Here is a 20,895-nt window from a genome sequence, read left to right as displayed (position 1 = left end):
TAAGCTGGCTTATCACAGCTCCCCCTGTGTTCCTAACAAATGCTTAAATCAATCATAAATCTCATCAGTTATAGGCTTTATCCAATGCATGATTATCTATTCTCAGCTTGATTTCAGGATAGCATAATCCATTTTTTTTTTGATAAATGAATGGAATTGTTATCAATAGTGAATTAGTGAGCATACAAACAGCCTAATGAGAGGCATGAAATGCGACCTCTGCTTTAAGGATAGCATAATCCATTCACCACCTCTGCTTCTGCATTTATTGCTGGGAGGGAAATAATAAAGCTGGAAAAACCAATTTTTTTTTGGAGAACTATTTGTGTTCTTTTTATTGTTAACAGTTGGATAGGAGTGTGAAAATACCTATCAAAAAGATTATTTGCGAAGATTCAAGTGGCTAACCACAAGCATGGTAGTAAAGCTTCAATGGGAAAGAAGATTGGCAAATGGGGTAGCAGATTGTTTAGCTAAGCAAGGGATGCATAAGAAACAATTATTTTGGGCTCAATTGTATTTTCTCCTTCTTGTTTCTTGAGGCTGCATCTTGCGTGTCTTTGTGGGAAGCTTTTGGTGTGTATCTTTTGTATTGTCTCTTTTAATCTTAATAAAAGTTCTATTACCTATCAAAAAAGAAAAAAAAAAGAAAGACAGGAGTGTGAAAATACCTGATGAAGGAATGTATGCTGGGCAGAGACTTGGGGAGGAAGAGATTGGAGGTGGACAAGGATGGATTGGTAAAAGAGGATGGAACTAAATGAAAAATTCCATTGGACCTGAAAAAAAGTAGAGGGATCAAATAATTGTCAGTTGGTTCATATATTTCTCTTGGTTGAAAGGTCTCTGTGGAGCAGGTTCATGTAACAAATTTAAGAGGATGTAGAAGAGGAAGGGAGTGAAAGTCAAAGCTAGAATTAAAAAGGGGTGTATGAAGGCTTACCAACTAAGCAGGATCAAGAAATATTGATGATGGGGGCTTCTGTTCCTATTGTTTCTTTTTATTTTATATTTTATATTTTATATTATTTTATTTTTTGTTTTGTTTTGGGTGACCCCAGGTTATGTACAATGAGGATTTCTTTTAGTTAAGTTGGTGATAGCTACCTAACTCCTCCCTTCATTTCTTATATATTGTTTCCTGCATGAATATGGGATTGCTGCTTGCCTTTTCCTTCTTTTTGTATATGTGAGTTGGTGATAGCTACCTACCATCCACTCTTGAGCTGTTATTATCTAAGTACCTGCATTGAGATCTGGATTTACTTGATGCTTTGTGCTTTAATAATTTATTCTGCATTTCTTCTCTTTTTTGCCTCTTGTAGGTCATCAGATGATGGAACATGTCGGATCTGGGATGCTAGGAATTCCAACTTTAGTCCACGAATTTATCTTCCAAAGCCTCCAGATGTGATAGTTGGTTAGTTTGTTAGCATATATGGTGTTTTATGTTTCTTTCCTGGGGTTTGGGTTTAGAAATTACACAGGGATAATGAAACTGATCGCAGGAAAGAACAATGCTCCATCATCAAGCAGTGGTCCACAGAACCATCAGATATTGTGCTGTGCATTCAATGCTAGTGGAACCGTTTTTGTCACTGGTAGCTCAGACACTTATGCAAGGGTATGCCTAAATGCTTTTGCTTTTAGTTATGTAGTTATAAAGAACAATCATTGGGATTATTCTTTTTTGGGTGAGGAGTATGCAAGAAAATCCTTTTTGGAGCTGGTGTCTAGAATAAAGAAAGGAAATGGTTCAAAAGATTTGGAGGGTTCAGATGCTGAGGACGAGTTTGATGAGGTTGAGTGATTGTTGGCATATTTGGTTTGAGTTGAGATGATTTTGTTTGGTCTGAGTGGTTTAGGGTTGAAGCTGGTTCTGTTTGGGTGTGGTGGTTTTCTTTTTTCTCTTAGGTGGTTTCTTGTCACCTTTGTTGCAATCTTCTTTTTCTCTTAATAAAATTTTTTATTTTTCTACGGAAAAGTAGTTATCATACACATCTTTATTTAGTAAGGGGTGATTACTTGTTGTGATGGTTCTCTGGCTGTCAAGTGTGACAATGTGGGTTCAAGTCTGAGAGCAGCCACCTTTGTTGCAATCTTCTTTTTCTCTTAATAAAATTTTTTATTTTGCTACAGAAAAGTAGTTATCATACACATCTTTATTTAGTAAGGGGTGATTACTTGTTGTGATGGTTCTCTGGCTGTCAAGTGTGACAATGTGGGTTCAAGTCTGAGAGCAGCCACCTCGTGTAAATTGTAAAAAACACCTCTTTCAAGACCCCAGATAGCTGGGATGAACATTGGGTAATGGTCTTGTACACATTTAATTAGTAGCCTTCCTGAGTCCTGACATATAAAAAAAAAGTAATCTTCCTGAGCTCTTCCCCAAACCGAGCTTCTAATATACATTAGTATCATTGCCTCCCACATTGAATGTAAACCTTGGGAATTTGAGAATTTTTGTTCAAACCTTATTATTGAGATTTGGCTGTGAATGAATGGATCCATTTAACAAGAACAGTTACTTGCAGGTGTGGAATGCGTGTAAATCAAACACAGATGACTCAGAGCAACCGAATCATGAGATTGATGTGCTGTCTGGCCATGAAAATGATGTCAATTATGTGCAATTCAGGTTGGGTTGTTGTGGATAATAAAAAATTTATCTTTCATGGTCTTACATGCTGATCTTCTTGCTGATCTACCATGCAGTGGCTGTTCTGTGGCGTCTAAATTTTCAACAACTGACATATCAAAGGAAGAAAATATTCCAAAATTCAAAAATTCCTGGTATGTCGGTATTCTCCTTTGACTCTGTAATACTGTGTAACTGCTATTTTTGGCAATTTCGAGCACTGATTCAGTCTTAGTGCATGAGCAACAATTCTTGTAATCTATTGTTGAAAGTTATGTTGAAGAACAATGTTTTTTTGTATCCATGTGTTTCCAGGTTTTCTCATGACAACATAGTTACCTGTTCTCGTGATGGCAGTGCTATTATTTGGGTTCCAAGATCACGTAGATCTCATGTGAGCCAATCTTGAAGATGAATTCCCACTATGATTTGATTGCTTCCTATTTATTTATATATATTTAGTTGGATAATAATGTTTCTTATGAAACGTTTCCTTTGAGATACTATTGCACTCAACTTCTGATGCAATTAAATGTATTTATCAAACCACATAAATAAAATATCATGATTATGACTTCTGTTTCTTTCTGTATTATTGTTTTTATTTTAGGGCAAAGCTGGACGCTGGACACGTGCATATCATCTTAAAGTTCCACCTCCGCCAATGCCTCCTCAACCTCCTCGTGGAGGCCCACGCCAGAGATTTCTTCCCACTCCTCGTGGTGTTAACATGATTGTATGGAGCCTGGATAACCGCTTTGTGCTTGCTGCTATCATGGGTGAGGCACCATGTATTTGCGTTTTAAAATTTATCAAGATAGACTGTTATGCCATTTATAGAAATATTTTAAGAAGTGTGATCTATGGGGCTAAAAGATAAATACTATATAACGGTTATTAGGCCAGAAACATTATATAGAACAGAGTCTTTGGCAGTTAAGAGACAACATATCCGAAAAAATGTAGCAGAAATGGAGAAATGGCATCTAATCAGTATGAGATAACTAGAATCTTTGTGGACCACTTCAAATCTTTTTACAGAAGACCCTTAGATGAAAGAATGAGGATAAAAGGGTTAGAATGGACGGCACTAGAAGTAGTAGCAAGGTGGATAAAAAGGGATTTTGAGGAAGAGGAAATAAAGATGGCAGTCTTGTCCATGGATAGATCTAAAGCACCGGGTCTGGATGGTTGTACAATAGCTTTCTATCAGGATTGTTGGGAAGTGCTGAAAGATGATGTATTTGAGATTTTTAGGGAATGCTTGAACACACATGTCATAAGCCCTAGAATTAATGCAATTTTCATGGCTTTATTTCCAAAAAAATCTGATGCTAGCCAACCCAAGGATTTTCAACCCGTTAGTCTTGTGACTAGTATCTACAAAATAGTTGCTAAGGTCCTATCCTTGAGAATTAAAACAGTATTGACCTCTCTCATCAGCTAGTATCAAGGAACCTTTGTTCAAGGGAGACAAATAATTGATCAAATCCTAATAGCCAATGAATGTGTAGAGGAAATGAAGATATCCTAGGAAGGATGGATTTGTGTGCAAATTAGACTTGGAGAAGGCATTTGACTTGGTGGATTGGAGCTTCTTGATAGAGGTGATGCAGCAATATGGATTTGGGGAAAGATGGTGCAATTGGATATTTGGTTGTATGTGGTCCTGCCATTTTTCCATCCTTGTTAGTGGGTTGGAGAAAGTCTTCTTTCCAACTTGTAGAGGGTTAAGGCAAGGTGATCCCCTCTCACCCTTCCTTTTTAACCTTTGTGGTTGATGTTTTTTAGTAGGCTCTTCTCTTAAATAGGGAAGATGATTTTAAGGGTTGGAGAGTGGGCAGAAACAATGTCCTAGTTACTCACCTCCAATTTGCAAATGATATCATCATTTTTTGTGGAGGGGGAGACATTAGAAGGACAAGGAAACTAAGAGAATTGATCAAAAAGTTTTGAAGGATCTGAAACTTGAAAATTAATTTAGACAAAAGCTGTGTAGCAGGGATTAATATGGAGGATAATGCTCTAAATCGGGTTGCGGATTGCTTAGATTGTATCATCACCTCTTGGCCTCTAACCTATTTAGATCTCCCTTTAGGTGGCAACCCTAAGGAAAGTAGTTTCTAGAGCCTAGTTGTAGAAAGATGTGAAAGAAGATTGGTTGCGTGGAAGAGGAATTATATCTTGTTGGGAGGTAGGATTACTTTAATAAAATCAACTTTGCCTAACCTACCAATCCACTTCCTCTCTGTGTTTAGGATCTCACCTAGGGAAGAAAAGAAACTATAAAAAAATATGAGGAATTTCCTTTGGGAATTGGGAGAGCCAAGGAATGACCACTTAGTCAAATGGGTGGTTATACGCAAAAGTGAAAAAGTACACAACTCCTTTAGGGAATGTGAGGAAAAAATAACTCCTTTAGGGAAGTGACTATGGAGATGGTCATTGGAGAGGGAAAACTTGTGGCATGAGGCAATGGATATTATTGATGGGAGTTTGGAGAGTGGTTGGGATGTTGGTGTATCACGTCAGGTGACTTTGTAAACACCTTGGAAATGAATCCATAACGTCCTTCCACAATTCCTCAGGTTTGTGAGGTATGATGTTTGTTCAGGGAATTTAACTTGTTTTTGGGTAGACATTTGGCTTGGTGATCGACCCCTTAAAGACTTGTTCCCTACTCTGTATTCCATTTCCTTGTACAAAATGTGGTGATTGGGAATTTCCTAGTCCCTCCCATTGTGCCTTTGGGTCATAAATGGGATTTTGGCTTTTGAAGGGAACTGATGGATGATGAAGCCACTTGATTGTCAGAGCTTTTACTTCTTCTTGAGAGAGTTTGCTTAGAACCTTCGAAATCATATATAAAAATTTGGTGCCCAAGTCCTAAAAGCGTCTTTTCTTGTGCCTCTTTCTTCAATGCACTTTGCTAGTCTCCCTCCCCCTATCTCTTTCCTTGTAAAGAAGTTTAGTGTTAGTTGATTCCCCCTAAAATTAAGGCTTTGTGGGAAGTAGTATATGGGAAAGTTAAGACTCTGGATTACTTGCTAGTGGAGAGACCTTATCTGTGTATTTCTCCAAATTGGTGCACTCTTTGTAAACCTGATGGTAAATCTTGTTACCAATTACTTATTCCCTGTTCCTTCACTATAGATATTTGGGACTAGTTTTTCTCTTTGTTTGGGTGTAGGTTGAATGCCAATGGAGATCAAGATGTTGTTTTATTCATTAACTTTTGCTTGGAAGAAGAGAAGGGAAGATTAATGTGGAGATGCACTAGAGCAGTAGTATTTTGGACCAAGGTTCAAAGTATCGTTACGTATCGGCCGATACGTATCATTCCAGGATCCTTCCGATACACCCCTACAGTGGGTGTATCGGGGGTCTGACCGGTTTTGGGGATATAGGGGTCTTAGACCGACTCCCCTGAATCAGTTTTGAAAAAAAATTAAAAAAACAATAAAAAAACAAGTATTGAAACGCCCGATACACCCCTACTAGCATATCGGGCGTATCAATATTTTGAACCTTGATTTGGACCTTGTGGGAAGAAAGAAATGCTTGGAACAAGAATGTATTTTGACAAGGGCAATTCAGTGGCTGAAAACTCTAAAGATCTTTGATGCATACTCTTTTGATGACCTATGGAGAAGTTGGTTAGCAGTGGCTAATACTTCTACCAGGAAGGACAGATATGGGGTTGAATGGATGCCACCAGGGGAGGAGTTTATCAAGCTGAACTTTGATGGAAGTAGCCGAGGAAATCCAGAACTTCAGGCATAGGAGTAGTGCTGAGAAACAAAGATAGTAACGTGATATCTTTGTACTCAGGTCCTGCGGGTGTGGGAGACTCTTTAAGGGCCGAATTACTGGCTGCTGTACAAGGAATCCAGCTTGCAAATCAGCTAGGCATAGAGCATTTGATTATTGAAGGGGATTCCCAGGTGATAGTGGGTTGGCTGAAGGATCCAAACACTGTTATTTGGGGTTTTAGAGATCTTCTCAAAAAGGTTAAATGGTTAACAAGGAATATGACAATCAGAGTTCAGTGGGTAGGCAGATCAGCAAACTCATGAGCTGATTCACTTGCAAAACAAGGGGTTTCCCGAGATACTTTATTTTGGGCTTCAGTGTAAATTCTTTTGTACTTATAATTCTGTAATTAGTTTTAAAGGAAAGGTCGCATCTCGTGCCTTTCCACGGTTTGCATGTAACTCTTATTTGCTGGTTTAATAAAATTTCACTCATTTATCAAAAAAAAAGAAAGATTTATACATTGGTTACTAACTTTGGATCTGTTTAGACAATACTCCTTTGATGATATTTGGAGGAACTGGTACTCAGTGGCTTCAAGCTTAGTGCAGAAAGTTAAAACAAGGTTGGCTTGGGTACCTCCTTTTGAAGATTTTTTGAAACTAAACTTTTGTGGAGATAGTCAAGGCAACCTAGGTCCTTCCAGAATTGGATGGGCCATAAGAGATAAGGAAGGGAATCTAATAGCACTCTATTCAGGACAGGTTGGGAATGGAGACTCGTTGAAAGCTGAATTTTATGCAGCATTACAAGGTGTCCAGATAGGAAAAGAAATGAACGTGGAGAACCTGCTATAGAGATGAAATGAAGAAGTTCAAATGACTAACACAACATATGAATCTAGTTATACAATGAGTGGGGAGGGAAGCTAATTTTTTTGTTGATTTTTTAGCCAAGCAAGGGGTAATGAGGGATAGTTGTTTTGGGCACTGTTGTAAATCTTTCTGTTTTGTTTTTTTTTTTCTCTCTCCAAGAGTGAAACTGCACCTCACACCTCTCTTTGGGACACTTGTAACCAGTGTTCAGAAAACCAGAGCGGACTGACCGTTTGGACCAATTGAACCGTGATCCGGGGCCCTTGCTGGTTTGATCACACACCAAGAACTGTTATGTCTAAAAATCCGGTGAAAACCGACTGACTGTTCGGTTTAACTAGAAAAGGACTGTGACAAGACTTGATCCCATGACTTCTTTTTTCATATATTGCTTAATTACCACTAATCTACTTCTTTACTTGTGGTATTTAATGACTCTTTATTGTATATATTACTTTATTACACACATATTTTAAAGAAATGTAAATTAAGAGACTTGAACCTTGGTCATTTGCTTTAAAGATTAAGGAATTTGCCATCCATCCACCATATTTAAGCATATTAAAAGTTATAAAATATATTTTTTATAGTATTTATATAATCCATAATATATACATCATCACGGTTCAACCCCGGTTGAACCTCTTTACCCGTGAACTTCTCCCTTCTCCGGTTCTCTGAACATTGCTTGTAATGGTTACTTATTATTTATGATATCAATGAAAATTTTTTATTCATAAAAAATGTAGCAGAAATATGATTATTGATAGTGCTTTAAAAGTGCAGGGGGTTCTTTGCACAAACTTGAAGTTCAAAAGAAACTAAATGTTTTGAAAAGCCTATTGGCTCCAATTAGAATACATAAAGGAAACATATAAAACAGGGGTGGAAACAAAAGTTGGAAAGAAAATTTTTATGAGGGGTTGGTTGAGGAGAAGAAATTTCACCTGGTTGACTGAAACTGATATGCAAGCCGATACTAGCAGGAGATTTGAGTTTTGAGAATGCTAAAGGGGATAAACAGAGCTTTGTTGGGAAAGTGGCATTGGTGTTTGACTATGGAATCAGAATATTTGTGGATAAGGGTGTGGAACAAGAAATTTTGATTGGGACCCAGGTATTGGTTATTTAACTCTTGGGTTCTTAACGCAGAAGCGCATTATAGGCTTTTACAATGATTTTATAAAAGGGGTAAAATGAAGGTGGGCAAGGCAATATCTATCAAAAAAAAAAAAAGGTGGGCAAGGCAAACAAAACACATTTTTGGATGGATTAGTGGTACACAAGAGGGTTTTAATGGAAGCTTTATCTTCCCTGTTTATTACCTCTCAAAGCAGGGAAGTTCTGCTAGGCGATCAGTATGCGGTATTAGTGGGGGTACAGTCTCCTTCATTTAGAAGAAAATAGAAACTTAAGTGATTGGGAGATATTGTCCAGGTTATTGAAGTCAGAGAACTTCATGGTTAAATCTTTCTTCACTTATTTCAATGATGTAGAGTGGGAAAACTTGCACTCCAAGGTGATTTGGGCTGCTCACATCCCATCTGTAGTATCTCCCTTATGGCATGGACAGCAGGGTTTGGCAAATGTCTCAAGGGATAAGGTGATCTCGAGAGGATTAGGCGTACTTTCATTGGCCTGTGTTTTCTCTTCTATAATGAGGAACGGGAGACAGTAGACCACTTAATTCTGTACTGCCATTTTTGGCTTGGGGTATTTATTTATTTTTGGAAGCTGCTGAGCTTTCATATGGTGCTGCCAGTGGAAATGTGTTGGAGCTGTTTAAAGGTAAAGTTGCAAGGCCTGAGTGAACACAGAGGGATATTATGGAACATACCAGTGGTAATATTTTGGACTGTATGGGGGAGAGAGAATTTTAGAATGCTTGAGAACAAAGATTCTTCCTTGGAGCAAGCAATTCAGAAGGCTGTATCCATCAGTCATATCTTGAGCATGAAATGAGAAAAAATTAGCCGCCTGGAAAAGAATCACCTTTCTAAGGGTGGAAGGGTTAAGTTAATTAGATCAACGTCCTTTAATCTCCTAGTTACCTTTCTATGGGATCCAGGGAATGATAAATATCAAGGTTTAAAATGTTGTTGTCGGGATATCCAAATATAGAAAACATGTTGGAACAGTTAGAAATGTCGTATGAAAATATTCTAAAAATTATAGACATAGTGGAAACATTGTGAAATATGCAAAAATATAGAATACTATTTATGTAATGATAAAAGATGCATAGGTAGACCTTTTAAATTATTATCATGTTCCAAATCATCAAAACTACATGATAAGGTGATAAATTTAAACTCGTAGAAAGTACAAATAATTCTAATAAGTTGACTAAATAATTTATTATACGATAAAAACTATGATTTATTTTCATGTTTGAGAAGAATTTTGAGCTGGTTCAAGGTGGTAATTATGTCCACTTGGTGGGAAATAACACTGCTTTGTGAATGGTAGACTGTTTAGAATTACAAAGTTCTTTGCAAAAGTTTCACCATGGTATCAATGGTTGACATTTTTAGGTAGCAGTATGTTGGTTGTGGTTACATTATTCTGGAGATTTAGTAACATTTGTTCATTATTGCTGTTACTGTTTCATAATATTGTTTCTTTTGATGCAGATTGCAGAATTTGTGTTTGGAATGCTGCTGATGGTAGCTTAGTTCATTCATTGACTGGTCATAGTGAATCTGTAAGTGTTACCTTGAGTGTGGAATATTTCATGATTATTCTGTTTAAATGTTTATTTGAAACTCAAACAGGCTGTGTTAATAAATAAAAGTTGAACAGAAAAATTGATTTTTTAGCTTTGTATAAAATGTGTAAATTGAAAGTTGAAGGTGCTAGAAGGGCTAGGAGTAGACCAAAAAGGACATGTATCCAAGTAGTAAAAAATAATTTAAGCACTCATAATTTAACAATGGATATGGCTTTAAACAGAATGGAATGGTGAAATTGGAACCATGTAGCTGACCTTATATAGTAGGGATAAGGCTTGGGTGATGATGATGATATAAAAAATGTGAGGAGAGCCAATGAAAGGGAACAGAACTCTTACTTTTATATATATGCAGTATAAATTATGCTCCCCTTTTCACATGTGACAGCTTTGTGTGTCCTTGTGTTTTCTATTTTGTTTGTATATTGGATAGTTGTATACAATGTTTTTATCATTAGTTGATTCAGATTGAATAGGGAAAGAAATTATGAAGACAGAAATCAAGTTCCTTCCGATTTCTTGGCTTCTAGTGGTCGTGTGTTCTATTTTGTTTGTCTATTGAATGTTTTTATCACTATTTGATTCAGTTTCCGGGAAAGGGAAAGAAAATTTGAAGAAAGAATCAAGTTTATTCAAATTTCTCGGCCTCCAGTGGCAGTTTCCTAGGCTTTTTCAATTTGAATTAACTTTTAATTTCTTTGGTGTCATTTTTCAGGTCATACTTGTCATAGGAGTAGATTTAATTAAATTAATGTTTTATTAGTTAGTTTTCAGTTTCTAGAAAAAAATTAAGGAGATCCCGGACAGTTCTTTCATGTGGGCTCCTTATGCTCCAGTTGATCCTCTTGCTGGAGTAGCAAGGAGTTACAAGGGGGGTTGGTTGATTGGTTTTGAAGGAAGTCGTTATTTTAGGTTGTTTTGTTTTGAGTTTTGTGTAGGGCGGTCACCTAGTGTCTTGTCAGTGGCTGCTTGTCACCCGTCTCATGTATGGTTTTTTCCTATTTAATATATTTTCTTTCATTATTGTTATCAGACCTGCAGTTAATCAAATAAATAAAGAAAAGTACCTGGGATAGACCCAGGAAGAGAAGCAATAGAGAAGAAGAGAAGAAGAATACAAAGAGAATAGGGATAACAGTCTTTGTCAAGTAAGAGTCAACTGCCACCCTTATATGTTAATATTCATAATGAAAAAAAATCACACAATTACCTCTGACAATATATTTTGAGAACAGAGACAAAACAGAACTAAAAAGAGAGGGAAAAGACAAATAACCCTACGAAGAACACAATATTTTAACACTCCCCCTCAAGTTGGAGCGTATATATGATACAACTCCAACTTGTTACAGATATATTTCATCCGAGCACCACTCAAACCTTTGGTGAATAGGTCTGCTAGTTGATCTTTGGACTTCACATATGGGGTAATGATTTTTCCACTAACCACCTTCTCTCTTACAAAGTCACAATCTACCTCTATGTGTTTAGTCCTCTTATGATACATTGGATTGGAGGAGATATGAATGGCTGCCTAGTTGTCAAAAAATAGCTTAATGAGAGTTATGACTGATATTCCCATTTCTTATAACAGCTGTTTCAACCATACCAACTCACATGTAGTGTGGGCCATGGCTCTGTACTCGGCCTCAACACTACTCCTAGCCTCTGCATTCTGCTTCTTGCTTTTCCAAGTAATCAACTTTCCTGCAAAAAACATGCAGTAACCAGTTGTTGGTTTCTTATCAGTGACTGATCTTACCCAATCAACATCTATATATCCCTCCAAGGAGAATTCTCTCCCTTTCTTATACAACAACCCTTGACTTGGAGCACCTTTCAAATAACGTAGAACTCTAACAATACCTTTCCAATGGATTGTCTTTGGGTTTTGCATGAATTGACTCAATAGTCCAACATTGAAGGAAATGTTTGGCCTTGTGATGGTTAAATTAATCGATTTCCCAACTACTCTCTTGTATCTTTTAGGGTCAGCTAGGGGGTCCCCTCACTATCAGACGTCTTCCTCCCTTGAGTAGCATACCCTGGAGGTTATTCCATATACACCTCCTCTTCTAGGTCACCGTGGAGAAATGCATTTTTAATATCCAACTGAAAAAATGGCCAATCAAAGTGTGTAGGCAGAGACATAAGCACATGGACCGAACCCATTTTAGCTATGGGTGAAAAGGTATCAGTATGCTCAACTCCATAGGTTTGTGTATACCCTTTGGCTATTAAGCGTGCTTTATATCTCTCCACACTACCATCTGCATGATGCTTAATAGTGTAAACCCACTTACAGCCATCTGCATGATGCTTAAGGTTTGTGTATACCCTTTTTTTTAAGTGCCCAAGTATGATTAGATTGAAAAGCATGAAAGTCCTCATCCATTGCCCTTTTGCATTTTGGATAGAGGAGAGCATCATGAAGATATCTAGGAACAAACATAGACGATAAAAGAGACAAAATTTTGATAGGGTGGAGATAAATGGGCAAATGAAACATAACAAGAGATAGGTTGTTCAGTATAGGCACGCTTACCTTTGTGAAGTGCAATAGGAAGAGACTAATCTGTCGATGGGGTTGGAAATGTGGAATAGGCTAAAGCACAATACCACTAGTGCCGTGAGCATACACTCTAGGGATTGGTGGTCGCATTGACTCTTGGACAACGGACAAGTGGGCTCCACAAGTTAAGGGGAGAGGAGTTGGGGATAAATTATCAAGAGAAGTAGGCTTCGCTGATGAAAAGAAAGGAACATTCTCAAAGCTCACATCAGGAAGAACAAAGGAGCGATGAAGAGAGGGGTTGTAGCACTTATACCCTTTTTGGGTCCGAGAGTACTCCAATAACAAACATTTAAGAGCACGAGCGTCCTACTTATCCAAACCCAAACCCTGGTGATGAACGAAACAAACAGAACCAAAAACATGTGGAGACAAAGGGGACGAAGATTGAGAAGGAAAGACAATAGAGAAAGGAGAGGAACAACGTAACACTGAAGATGACTTAATAAAAAAATGTAACACTGAAGATCGCATATGATTAATGAGGAAGCAAGAGGTAAGAACACTACTACAATATTTTTTAGGGATTGACATCTAAATCAAAAGTGCCCAAGCATTATCAAGTAAATGTCTATTGTTCCGCTCATCCACTCCATTTTGTTGTGGAGTAAGGGAGATGATTGATGTATAATGCCCTGAAATTCAAAGAACATATGAAATGGGCATTAGAAATATTATTTTGCATTGTTAGAACAAAAATATTTATTGGAGATACTAAATCGATTCTTGATTTCAGCATAAAAAGAGGGAAAAATATCAAACACTTTTGTACGAGATTTCATTAAATAAATCCGAGTCAACTTTGAAAAATCATCAACAAAGGAAACAAAATACTTAAAACCATTATAAGACTCAACTGGACAAGGACCCCAAACATCTGAATGGACAAGTTCAAAAGACTTGAGACTAGTAAATTCCCTTGGAACAAAAGAAACACGGTAATGTTTACTAAGCTAAAAAAACTTCAAACTGTAACTCACGAATAGACACAACTTTTGAAACATGACTGTTGAGAGATGGAAGAGAGGGATGACTGCAGCAGTGTAATGGAAGAATGTAGAGCTGTTTGTGATTCACCACCATAGTTGTCAAGGTGACAAGGCGCCCTTTGAGGCTCGCCTCGCCTAATCGCCTAACAGTTTTCTACTTCCTACTATAAAATGCTTTTTCATTCTTTCTTTTTTGAGATTATAATTATAAAATAGACATTATTAAACTATAATAATCATTTTGTGTGTTTATATACTAATTTCTTTTTATTATTTTCTTATTTATTAGAGTTTAATCAACACAAACATTGCTAAATGCTGTATGCCTGTATTGAACCTTCAAAGACTTGGAAACCTGAACCAATAAGTAAGGAAGAACTAAAAATTTTATCTAATCAGCACATTTTCCTCTTCCATATATTCTTCTACATCTTCTTCTTCTTCTTCTACTACTACTACTACTACTTTTTATTTTCTTCTTTTCATATAACAAAAATAAGGGTTCAGCCCTTATATTTTTTGAATTTTATTTTCCTTCTTCCTTTTCTTCTCATGAATATATTGATTTTCTAGACTTTAATATGAAATTTATACTTTTCTTATGAAAATCATGAATAATTATTAAAGAAATATGGTTATGGTACCTAGGGAACTACCCTAGGATCTATGCTTTTAACATAAAAAATCCATCGCCTAGGTGCCCACCTAGGCAACTAGGCGACAAGGTGCCCCCTAGTCGCCTAGCCTCGCCTTGGTGCCATGCAAACTATGTTCACCACCATCTAGATAATACAACCCTCCAGCTTCATGCCCGCCACCAATCGTCTTCCCCATCTCGATATCCTGGAAAATACAATAGGACGGAAAGAATGAGATGGAGCAATTCAAAGATTTTGTGAACTTGCTAACAGACACGAGACTAAAGGGAAGTTTTTTTCTTTTTTTTTTTGAGAAAAGATAACAGATTTCATTAAGATAAAAAAAGGAGAGGGGTATACATGTGATGTACAAAGCCTTGTCATAAAAAACACAAAAGACAAAGCCCACTACATTGGCAAAGTATGATCACTATTCTAAAAATCCCTTCCCAGCCCAGATTTAGCTAGATTATCAGCCACATGGTTCAATTCTCTAGGAATCCATCTGACGGTGCATTGTGAGCAAGAGACCAGGTCTCTGATTTCTAACAGCAAATGAGATAGTTTCTATGGGTCGATAGTCTGTCCTGAAGCCCAGCTTATAACATTCCTCGAATCTCTTTTGACTGCAATGAAACAGAGCGGATGAGACTGGGCAATTTTGAGGCCTTTCAGGGAGGGCCCTTGCCTTTGCTTAAGACGCATCAGCCGTCTTTACAGGGCCAAAAGGCCAAGGTCGCATCTCCATTCACTCTTCGGATCAAACCTCCTATTCCAGCATTTGGGCTGTTCTCTACAGACCTCCTAAAGCTGCTATCGAAATTCAGAATGAGCTCACAAACTTGTTTTGGGGTGATTTTCAGGGGAGGCTGAGGGTGAAAAGGAGAGGTTGACAGAAGGGTTGTCCAATCCTTTGTATGTCATTCTGATTGATACCCTCATACACTTAACTATTCACCATTGAACTGCTAATGTTAGCTAGGATATGATCTCTAAGAGTCTCCAAGGAAGAGTATCTCTCATCAAATAATCTCCTATTTCTTTCATCCCAGATATTCCACAGGATGACATGTACAATTACTTTCCAGAAACATTTTCCTCTCTTGCTTGAAGTCAACTTTAGACCTTGGCAATAGTTGATACACTTTATAACAAAGTTTGGGGGAGTCCAATAGTCTGCCCCTAGCCAAGGTTCAATGTATCGGAAACACCAAGTGTATCGGAAAGGCAATTTTAAGAGACGTATCGGGATACGCCTTGGATACACATGCGTATCGGAGGAAAACTAAGATACACATGGATACACTTGGAAACACTATAAATACTTTAATAAGTCATAAAAATACATCAATAACACTAAATATAAGACTTCAATGAGGTGTATACATTAAATTAAACTATTTTAATAGTTTTATGAAGAAAATATATTGTAGTTAATTATAATTTCATTAAAAATCCTATGCTTAACTATAATTTATAAATTATAATTCTTAAGTTTTAATTAATGTTTTATGGGATGGGAAAACCCCAACTCTCCTATCCAAACATAAAACATGCATTGGCACAACTTCTAAGTGAAAATATAATTAATAACTATTTATTATTTATTTCCAAAAATTATAAAAAATAAATAAGCATTATATAATATATTAAAAAAATAGTTATTGAAGAAGAAAGTTCAATTGCTTTGTGGATATGATAGGTCATCCATAGAATTATAATATATTCAATCATTGTGATCAAATGATAAAATATAATTAATTAATTAATTAATTCTAAAAATAAATAAAACAATAAAAAAATAATTATTAAAGAAGAAATTTCAATTGGTTTGTGGATATGATATATCATCCATAGAATTATAATATATTCAATTGTTGTGATCAAATGATAAAATATAATCAATTATTATTTATTTTTTAATTCTAAATATATAAAAAATAAAAAAATATTAAAGAAGAAATTTCAATTGCTCTATGAAAATGATAGATACATAGATCTAAAACATATTTATCTTTATAGGTAGAGAAAAATTAAATTTTCAAATTTTTTGTTAATTTATATTTCCCCAAATATCTTCACGAAATTTCCATAAATCTATTGATAACACAAAAAAGTTGTGATTTTGAATGTAAGAAATGTAGATCAACATAAATTTAAACATTCAAGAAAAAAAAAAGAAATCACAATATATTACAAAAAATTGAAAATACTTACCTATTTTTTCCATATTTTTTCAAAATTTGAAAAATCTTCAAAAAAATTAACGATTCACACTTGTTTCTTGCAAATCTAGCACTCTAGGAATGAGGTTTGGAGTTTTAGAGTCATTTGGGGGGTGAAAGAAGGCTTATTTCAGGGAAAAGAAGCTTGCATTCTCTATTTTTTTTTTCAGTTTTTGGTCGTACCTTTTTCGTCGATACACTATTGATACGCCATGATACACCCCTGACACGGTCCGGTATGGGTCCAATACGCTTGAAAAAAGACAAGATGTTCAATTTCTGTGCATATCCTGTACCTATTTTTCGAAGATATGATACGATACGTTTTGCCCCGTATCGGGCGTACCATATCGAAATTTTAAACCCTGCCCCTAGCTATTGAGTCGAGGAAGAATTGCCAAAGGCTTTTGGCCACAATTCAATATTGAAGGCAAAGTTAGGAACATAAAGCACCAAATGCAAAGTTAAATTAGAATGTAAAGTCACATCATTGGTACCAGAAACAAGAGAGGTAGTATCATCAGCCAGAGCAATCGACTGGTAGTGGAGGGAGGGGATAAAGATTCAAATAGGTTTGAGGATCCAATCATGTGATATAAGGCCCAGAATCAATAATCTAGGGTTTAGAAGAGGAAATAAGACATGCTGTACCTGACTTTGCAAGAGTTGTAGCATTATCGGGGGAAGAAGACAGATGAAGTTTTTCATACTCTTCTCGGGTGGTAGAGACCATTTCCATCTCCTTCCTAGTGCCTAAAGTAGTAGACTTGTCACTATGCAGATCATAACGGAAGTTCACAGTATGTCCTTACTGTCAACAATAGCTGCACTCTTTGACCATTCCTTGACCACCAACATCGACACCACGACCTCTAATGTTCCCATCACTACCACCACCATGACCTCCTCTCACGCCACAGTTACCCCCTCTGATAGCTGCTTTTACCACGCAAGCCACCTCTATCACCTCGGGTTGCGGCTAGGGCTGATTTCTCCAATACCAGAGAACTATCTGATAGTGTGGGTATATCACTTTTGTTGTTACTGTACTTTGAGATCAGTCAAAAGGAGTTGGTGTGAATCCAACTCATAGCGCAAACTCTTTAAACTAGCATGGTACTCCACTCTCCTATCACCTTGTTGTAGCTGAAAATATTCCTAGTGTAATTGATATATACTAGTTACATTATCCTATCCAGAATATAACTGTTTGGCATGTTCCCTAATTTCTTTCACACTATCAAAGAACATCAAATTCACACTAATATGAGGTCCATACTGTTCCAAAGACATGGCATGATTTGCGCATTCTACTGGATCCAATCATTATACCCTGTAGCCTCGGGGTCTGGTTTATTTTCTTTAATATATTTTAATTTTCCCCTGGCTGTCAAATTTACCTCAACATATTTTGCCCATGGTACATTATTTGTACCATTAAGTTTGATCGACGTCATTTGGACAACCATGAAATCAGGTTGCACCATCAAACTTGTTTTGGTTTCACTGCCAGAAGCTGCAATCAGTCACAAATAAGTTATTTCTGCCACACACTCCCAAGTCAAACACCTTCCAGAGTCAACAAAAGCACTAAATCGACTTAACTATTATTCTGGAAACATCAACAGCATAGCCGCAACTCCTTAATCCGGAACATCAACACAAGAAACCCTTCTACAAGTCAATTGACCTCACCTTTCACAGAAACCAACCCACCAAACACAGACAATGATCATCCGATCTGGACATTCACAATCCCTCTTCAAACTGCCAAATAGAGGGAGTCTAATACGCCATCAGAAAACCAACTGACAATGCTACTTAAGGCATGGAAGTCTCCTAACCCTCTGGGCGATCGGTCCTTTTTTGGTCCTTCCCCTTCCTTTCACCTTTTATTAGCCGAAAACCTCAGCTGATACTGTCTTAGGTGTCCTTCACAGATGTAGTCGAGAAGGTCGATCAACCAGGTTCTGATACCATGTTCTGAGACCTGTATTTAATCAAATAAATAAAGAAAAACACCTGGTATAAACCCAAGAAGAGAAGCAATAGAGAAGAAGAAGAATACGAAGAGAATAGGGCTAACAGTCTCTGTTGAGTAAGACTCAACTGCCGCCCCTATATGTCTATATTCATAATGAAAATAAAATTATAGAATTGCCCCTGATAATATAATTTGAGAACAGAGACAAAACAGAACTAAAAAGAGAGGGAAAAGACTGAAATAACCCTACGAAGAACACTGTATTTATACAATTATCAAAAAATCCTCTTGCTGGAGTAGGCAGACAGGGCCTTGTATGGGAGGCACTGAAAAGCCTGTATTTTATCACCTGAGCTATGATCATTTGTCAATCATATTACTTTCCTTGATTATTTTTGTATTATTGCACTATATTTGTATTGTTCTTCTTGCTGGAGTAGGCAAACTTTTTGCATCCTCTATTTTTTTTGGGGGGGGAGGGTTCAAAGTTCAAACTTGGTGGTTTGATGGCGTCTTGGAACCATTGGATAAATTTTCATTTATCTTTTTGTAAAGAGACTGGGCCGAATGGGTCCTAGTATCTTCTTTTGTAATATATTTTCTTTTATTGTTGGCTAATGGGCCTCTCTTAATGGGCCTGTTATTTCTTTTTGTTTAATCTCTTTATGTTGCTGCCTAGCTGGCCGCCCACTTAAGGGCATACTTGTCATTACTCGAACTTTAATTCTTAATAAAAAAAGGATTAGAGGAGAAAGGGAAGATAATTCGATACTTCTTCTTCTTCCTTCTCTTTTCGCCATCTTCTTCTCTTGTGTTGCTGCTCTTACTTCTCTTCTTCCTTTTTCTTCTAATCTTCAAATTTACACCTAATATTTGAGGACTGATTTACATCTTGGTATCAGAGCATGTCTATTTCTTCCTTTTTTTTCTTTCTTCTTCTTTTCCCATACACCCTTAGATTAAGAGAGTGTATGAAGAGATAGATTCTCTATAGTTCAGAGGATCTCTGGCCTAGTTGGTAGAGGGTTTGGAGAGTTTAAATCTTGCTGGATATTGCCAAGAAGCGGTGCTATTCTGTTGCTGCCCAAAACCCTAGCCGATTAGAGATTTTCGAAGGTACAGGTAAAGTTTTGGGTGTGGCGCTCTGTGCTTGGGAGGTGTCTTGTGACTCCTAAAGGAGGGCGGTTCAGGTTTGGAAGAGATTGGGGAGTTCTGGTAGGAGCGACTGCATCTTCTCTCTTCCTCCCCAACAGCTGGACGGAGGAAGACCCTAGTTTTCAAGCATCTGGGTTCTAGTTTGACTTCAAGTAAGTTTATATAGACAAAACTTCTGGTTCTTTGATTTTCGTTTGATTAATGGAGCCATATGGAAGTGAGTTCAAGCAAGTGCCGGTTTCAGGCCTTGGCTCTGTAGATTCCGTTTTGACTGGTGTAACCACAATCAAGCTAGATGGGACAAATTATCTTGCTTGGGCACAATCTATAAGAATTTGTCTGTAGTAGAGGAAAACTCGGGTATCTCACAGGTAGTAAAGTGAAACCGGAAGAGACAGACCCTGAATTTGAGAAATGGATGCAAGAGAACTATACTGTCATAGGATGGTTGGTCAATTCTATGCAACTTCATAAGTCAGCGTTATCTCTAGATGTCTTCGGCTAAGGAGATATGGGACAGTGTTACTGAGACCTATTCATAGAAGTTGAATGTAGCCAGAGTCTATAAGTTGAAAAGTGATGTGAAGAACCTAAGACAGAGGGAGAAGAGTGTAGCGCTCTACTACTCTATATTGAAATCCCTATGGCAAGAAATTGATGTTATGGAGACAGTTGTATGGGAGAGTGAGAATGATGCTGAAATGTATAGGAAGTTGGTGGAGAGAAATAGGGTGTTTGAATTTCTCACTGGACTCAACCTTGAGTTTGACATCATTAGGCAAAATATCCTGGCCAGAGATGAGGTTACTCTTTCCCAGGCATATGCTATGATAAGCAGTGAGGAGAGTAGGCGGCAAGTTCAATTGTAGGGTCTACCTACAGAACACTTTGCACATGCTGTAATAAAGCCAAAGGGTCCTATTGAGAAAAAGGAGCATATATGTGAATATTGCAAGAAACCGAGGCATACAAAGGACACTTGCTGGAAGCTTCATTCTGAGCTTCTTCCTGATGGGTTTAAGAATAACAACAACTCTAAGAAGGGCAGTCAGGTAGGAAAGCCTAAGGCGGCTAATGTTGCTACAGTACCTGAAGGAGGAAATAAGGAAAGTGAAGAGAAATCAACCATTGAGCAGTTGGCAACAATGAAGGCGGATTTTGAAAAGTATGAGAGGCTACTAAATCACTTGGAAGCTATTATTTCTTCACCTCACTCTTCCAGCAACAACACATCATCTTCATCAGCATTTGCTCACTCAGGTATTCGTGCTTCTGCAAATCATGCTTCAGTTTCAGGTAATCATAAAATCCCTTGGATTATTGATTCCGGTGCAT

At 37.2% G+C, this 20,895-nt stretch overlaps 1 protein-coding gene across 2 annotated transcripts in view; it reads left to right on the top strand.

The window, feature by feature from the left end:
* LOC104598790 (uncharacterized) overlaps nucleotides 1-20,895 on the top strand; it is a 74,781-nt gene that overhangs the window by 21,363 nt on the left and 32,523 nt on the right. For both annotated transcript variants that reach the window (XM_010261011.3, XM_088900195.1), the window contains exons 8-14: nucleotides 1,326-1,420; nucleotides 1,509-1,624; nucleotides 2,535-2,638; nucleotides 2,716-2,793; nucleotides 2,954-3,032; nucleotides 3,249-3,417; nucleotides 9,900-9,970. In XM_010261011.3, coding sequence (XP_010259313.1) covers nucleotides 1,326-1,420; nucleotides 1,509-1,624; nucleotides 2,535-2,638; nucleotides 2,716-2,793; nucleotides 2,954-3,032; nucleotides 3,249-3,417; nucleotides 9,900-9,970 — 712 coding nt within the window. The remainder of the gene's footprint in view (nucleotides 1-1,325; nucleotides 1,421-1,508; nucleotides 1,625-2,534; nucleotides 2,639-2,715; nucleotides 2,794-2,953; nucleotides 3,033-3,248; nucleotides 3,418-9,899; nucleotides 9,971-20,895) is intronic.

The sequence above is a fragment of the Nelumbo nucifera genome, chromosome 3 (assembly GCF_055504915.1).
Source record: "Nelumbo nucifera cultivar China Antique chromosome 3, China Antique-T2T, whole genome shotgun sequence".
In the NCBI taxonomy this organism is placed as follows: domain Eukaryota; kingdom Viridiplantae; phylum Streptophyta; class Magnoliopsida; order Proteales; family Nelumbonaceae; genus Nelumbo; species Nelumbo nucifera.
The sequence above is the reverse complement of the archived record's forward strand: the minus strand, read 5'-3'. Positions and strand labels throughout refer to the sequence as shown.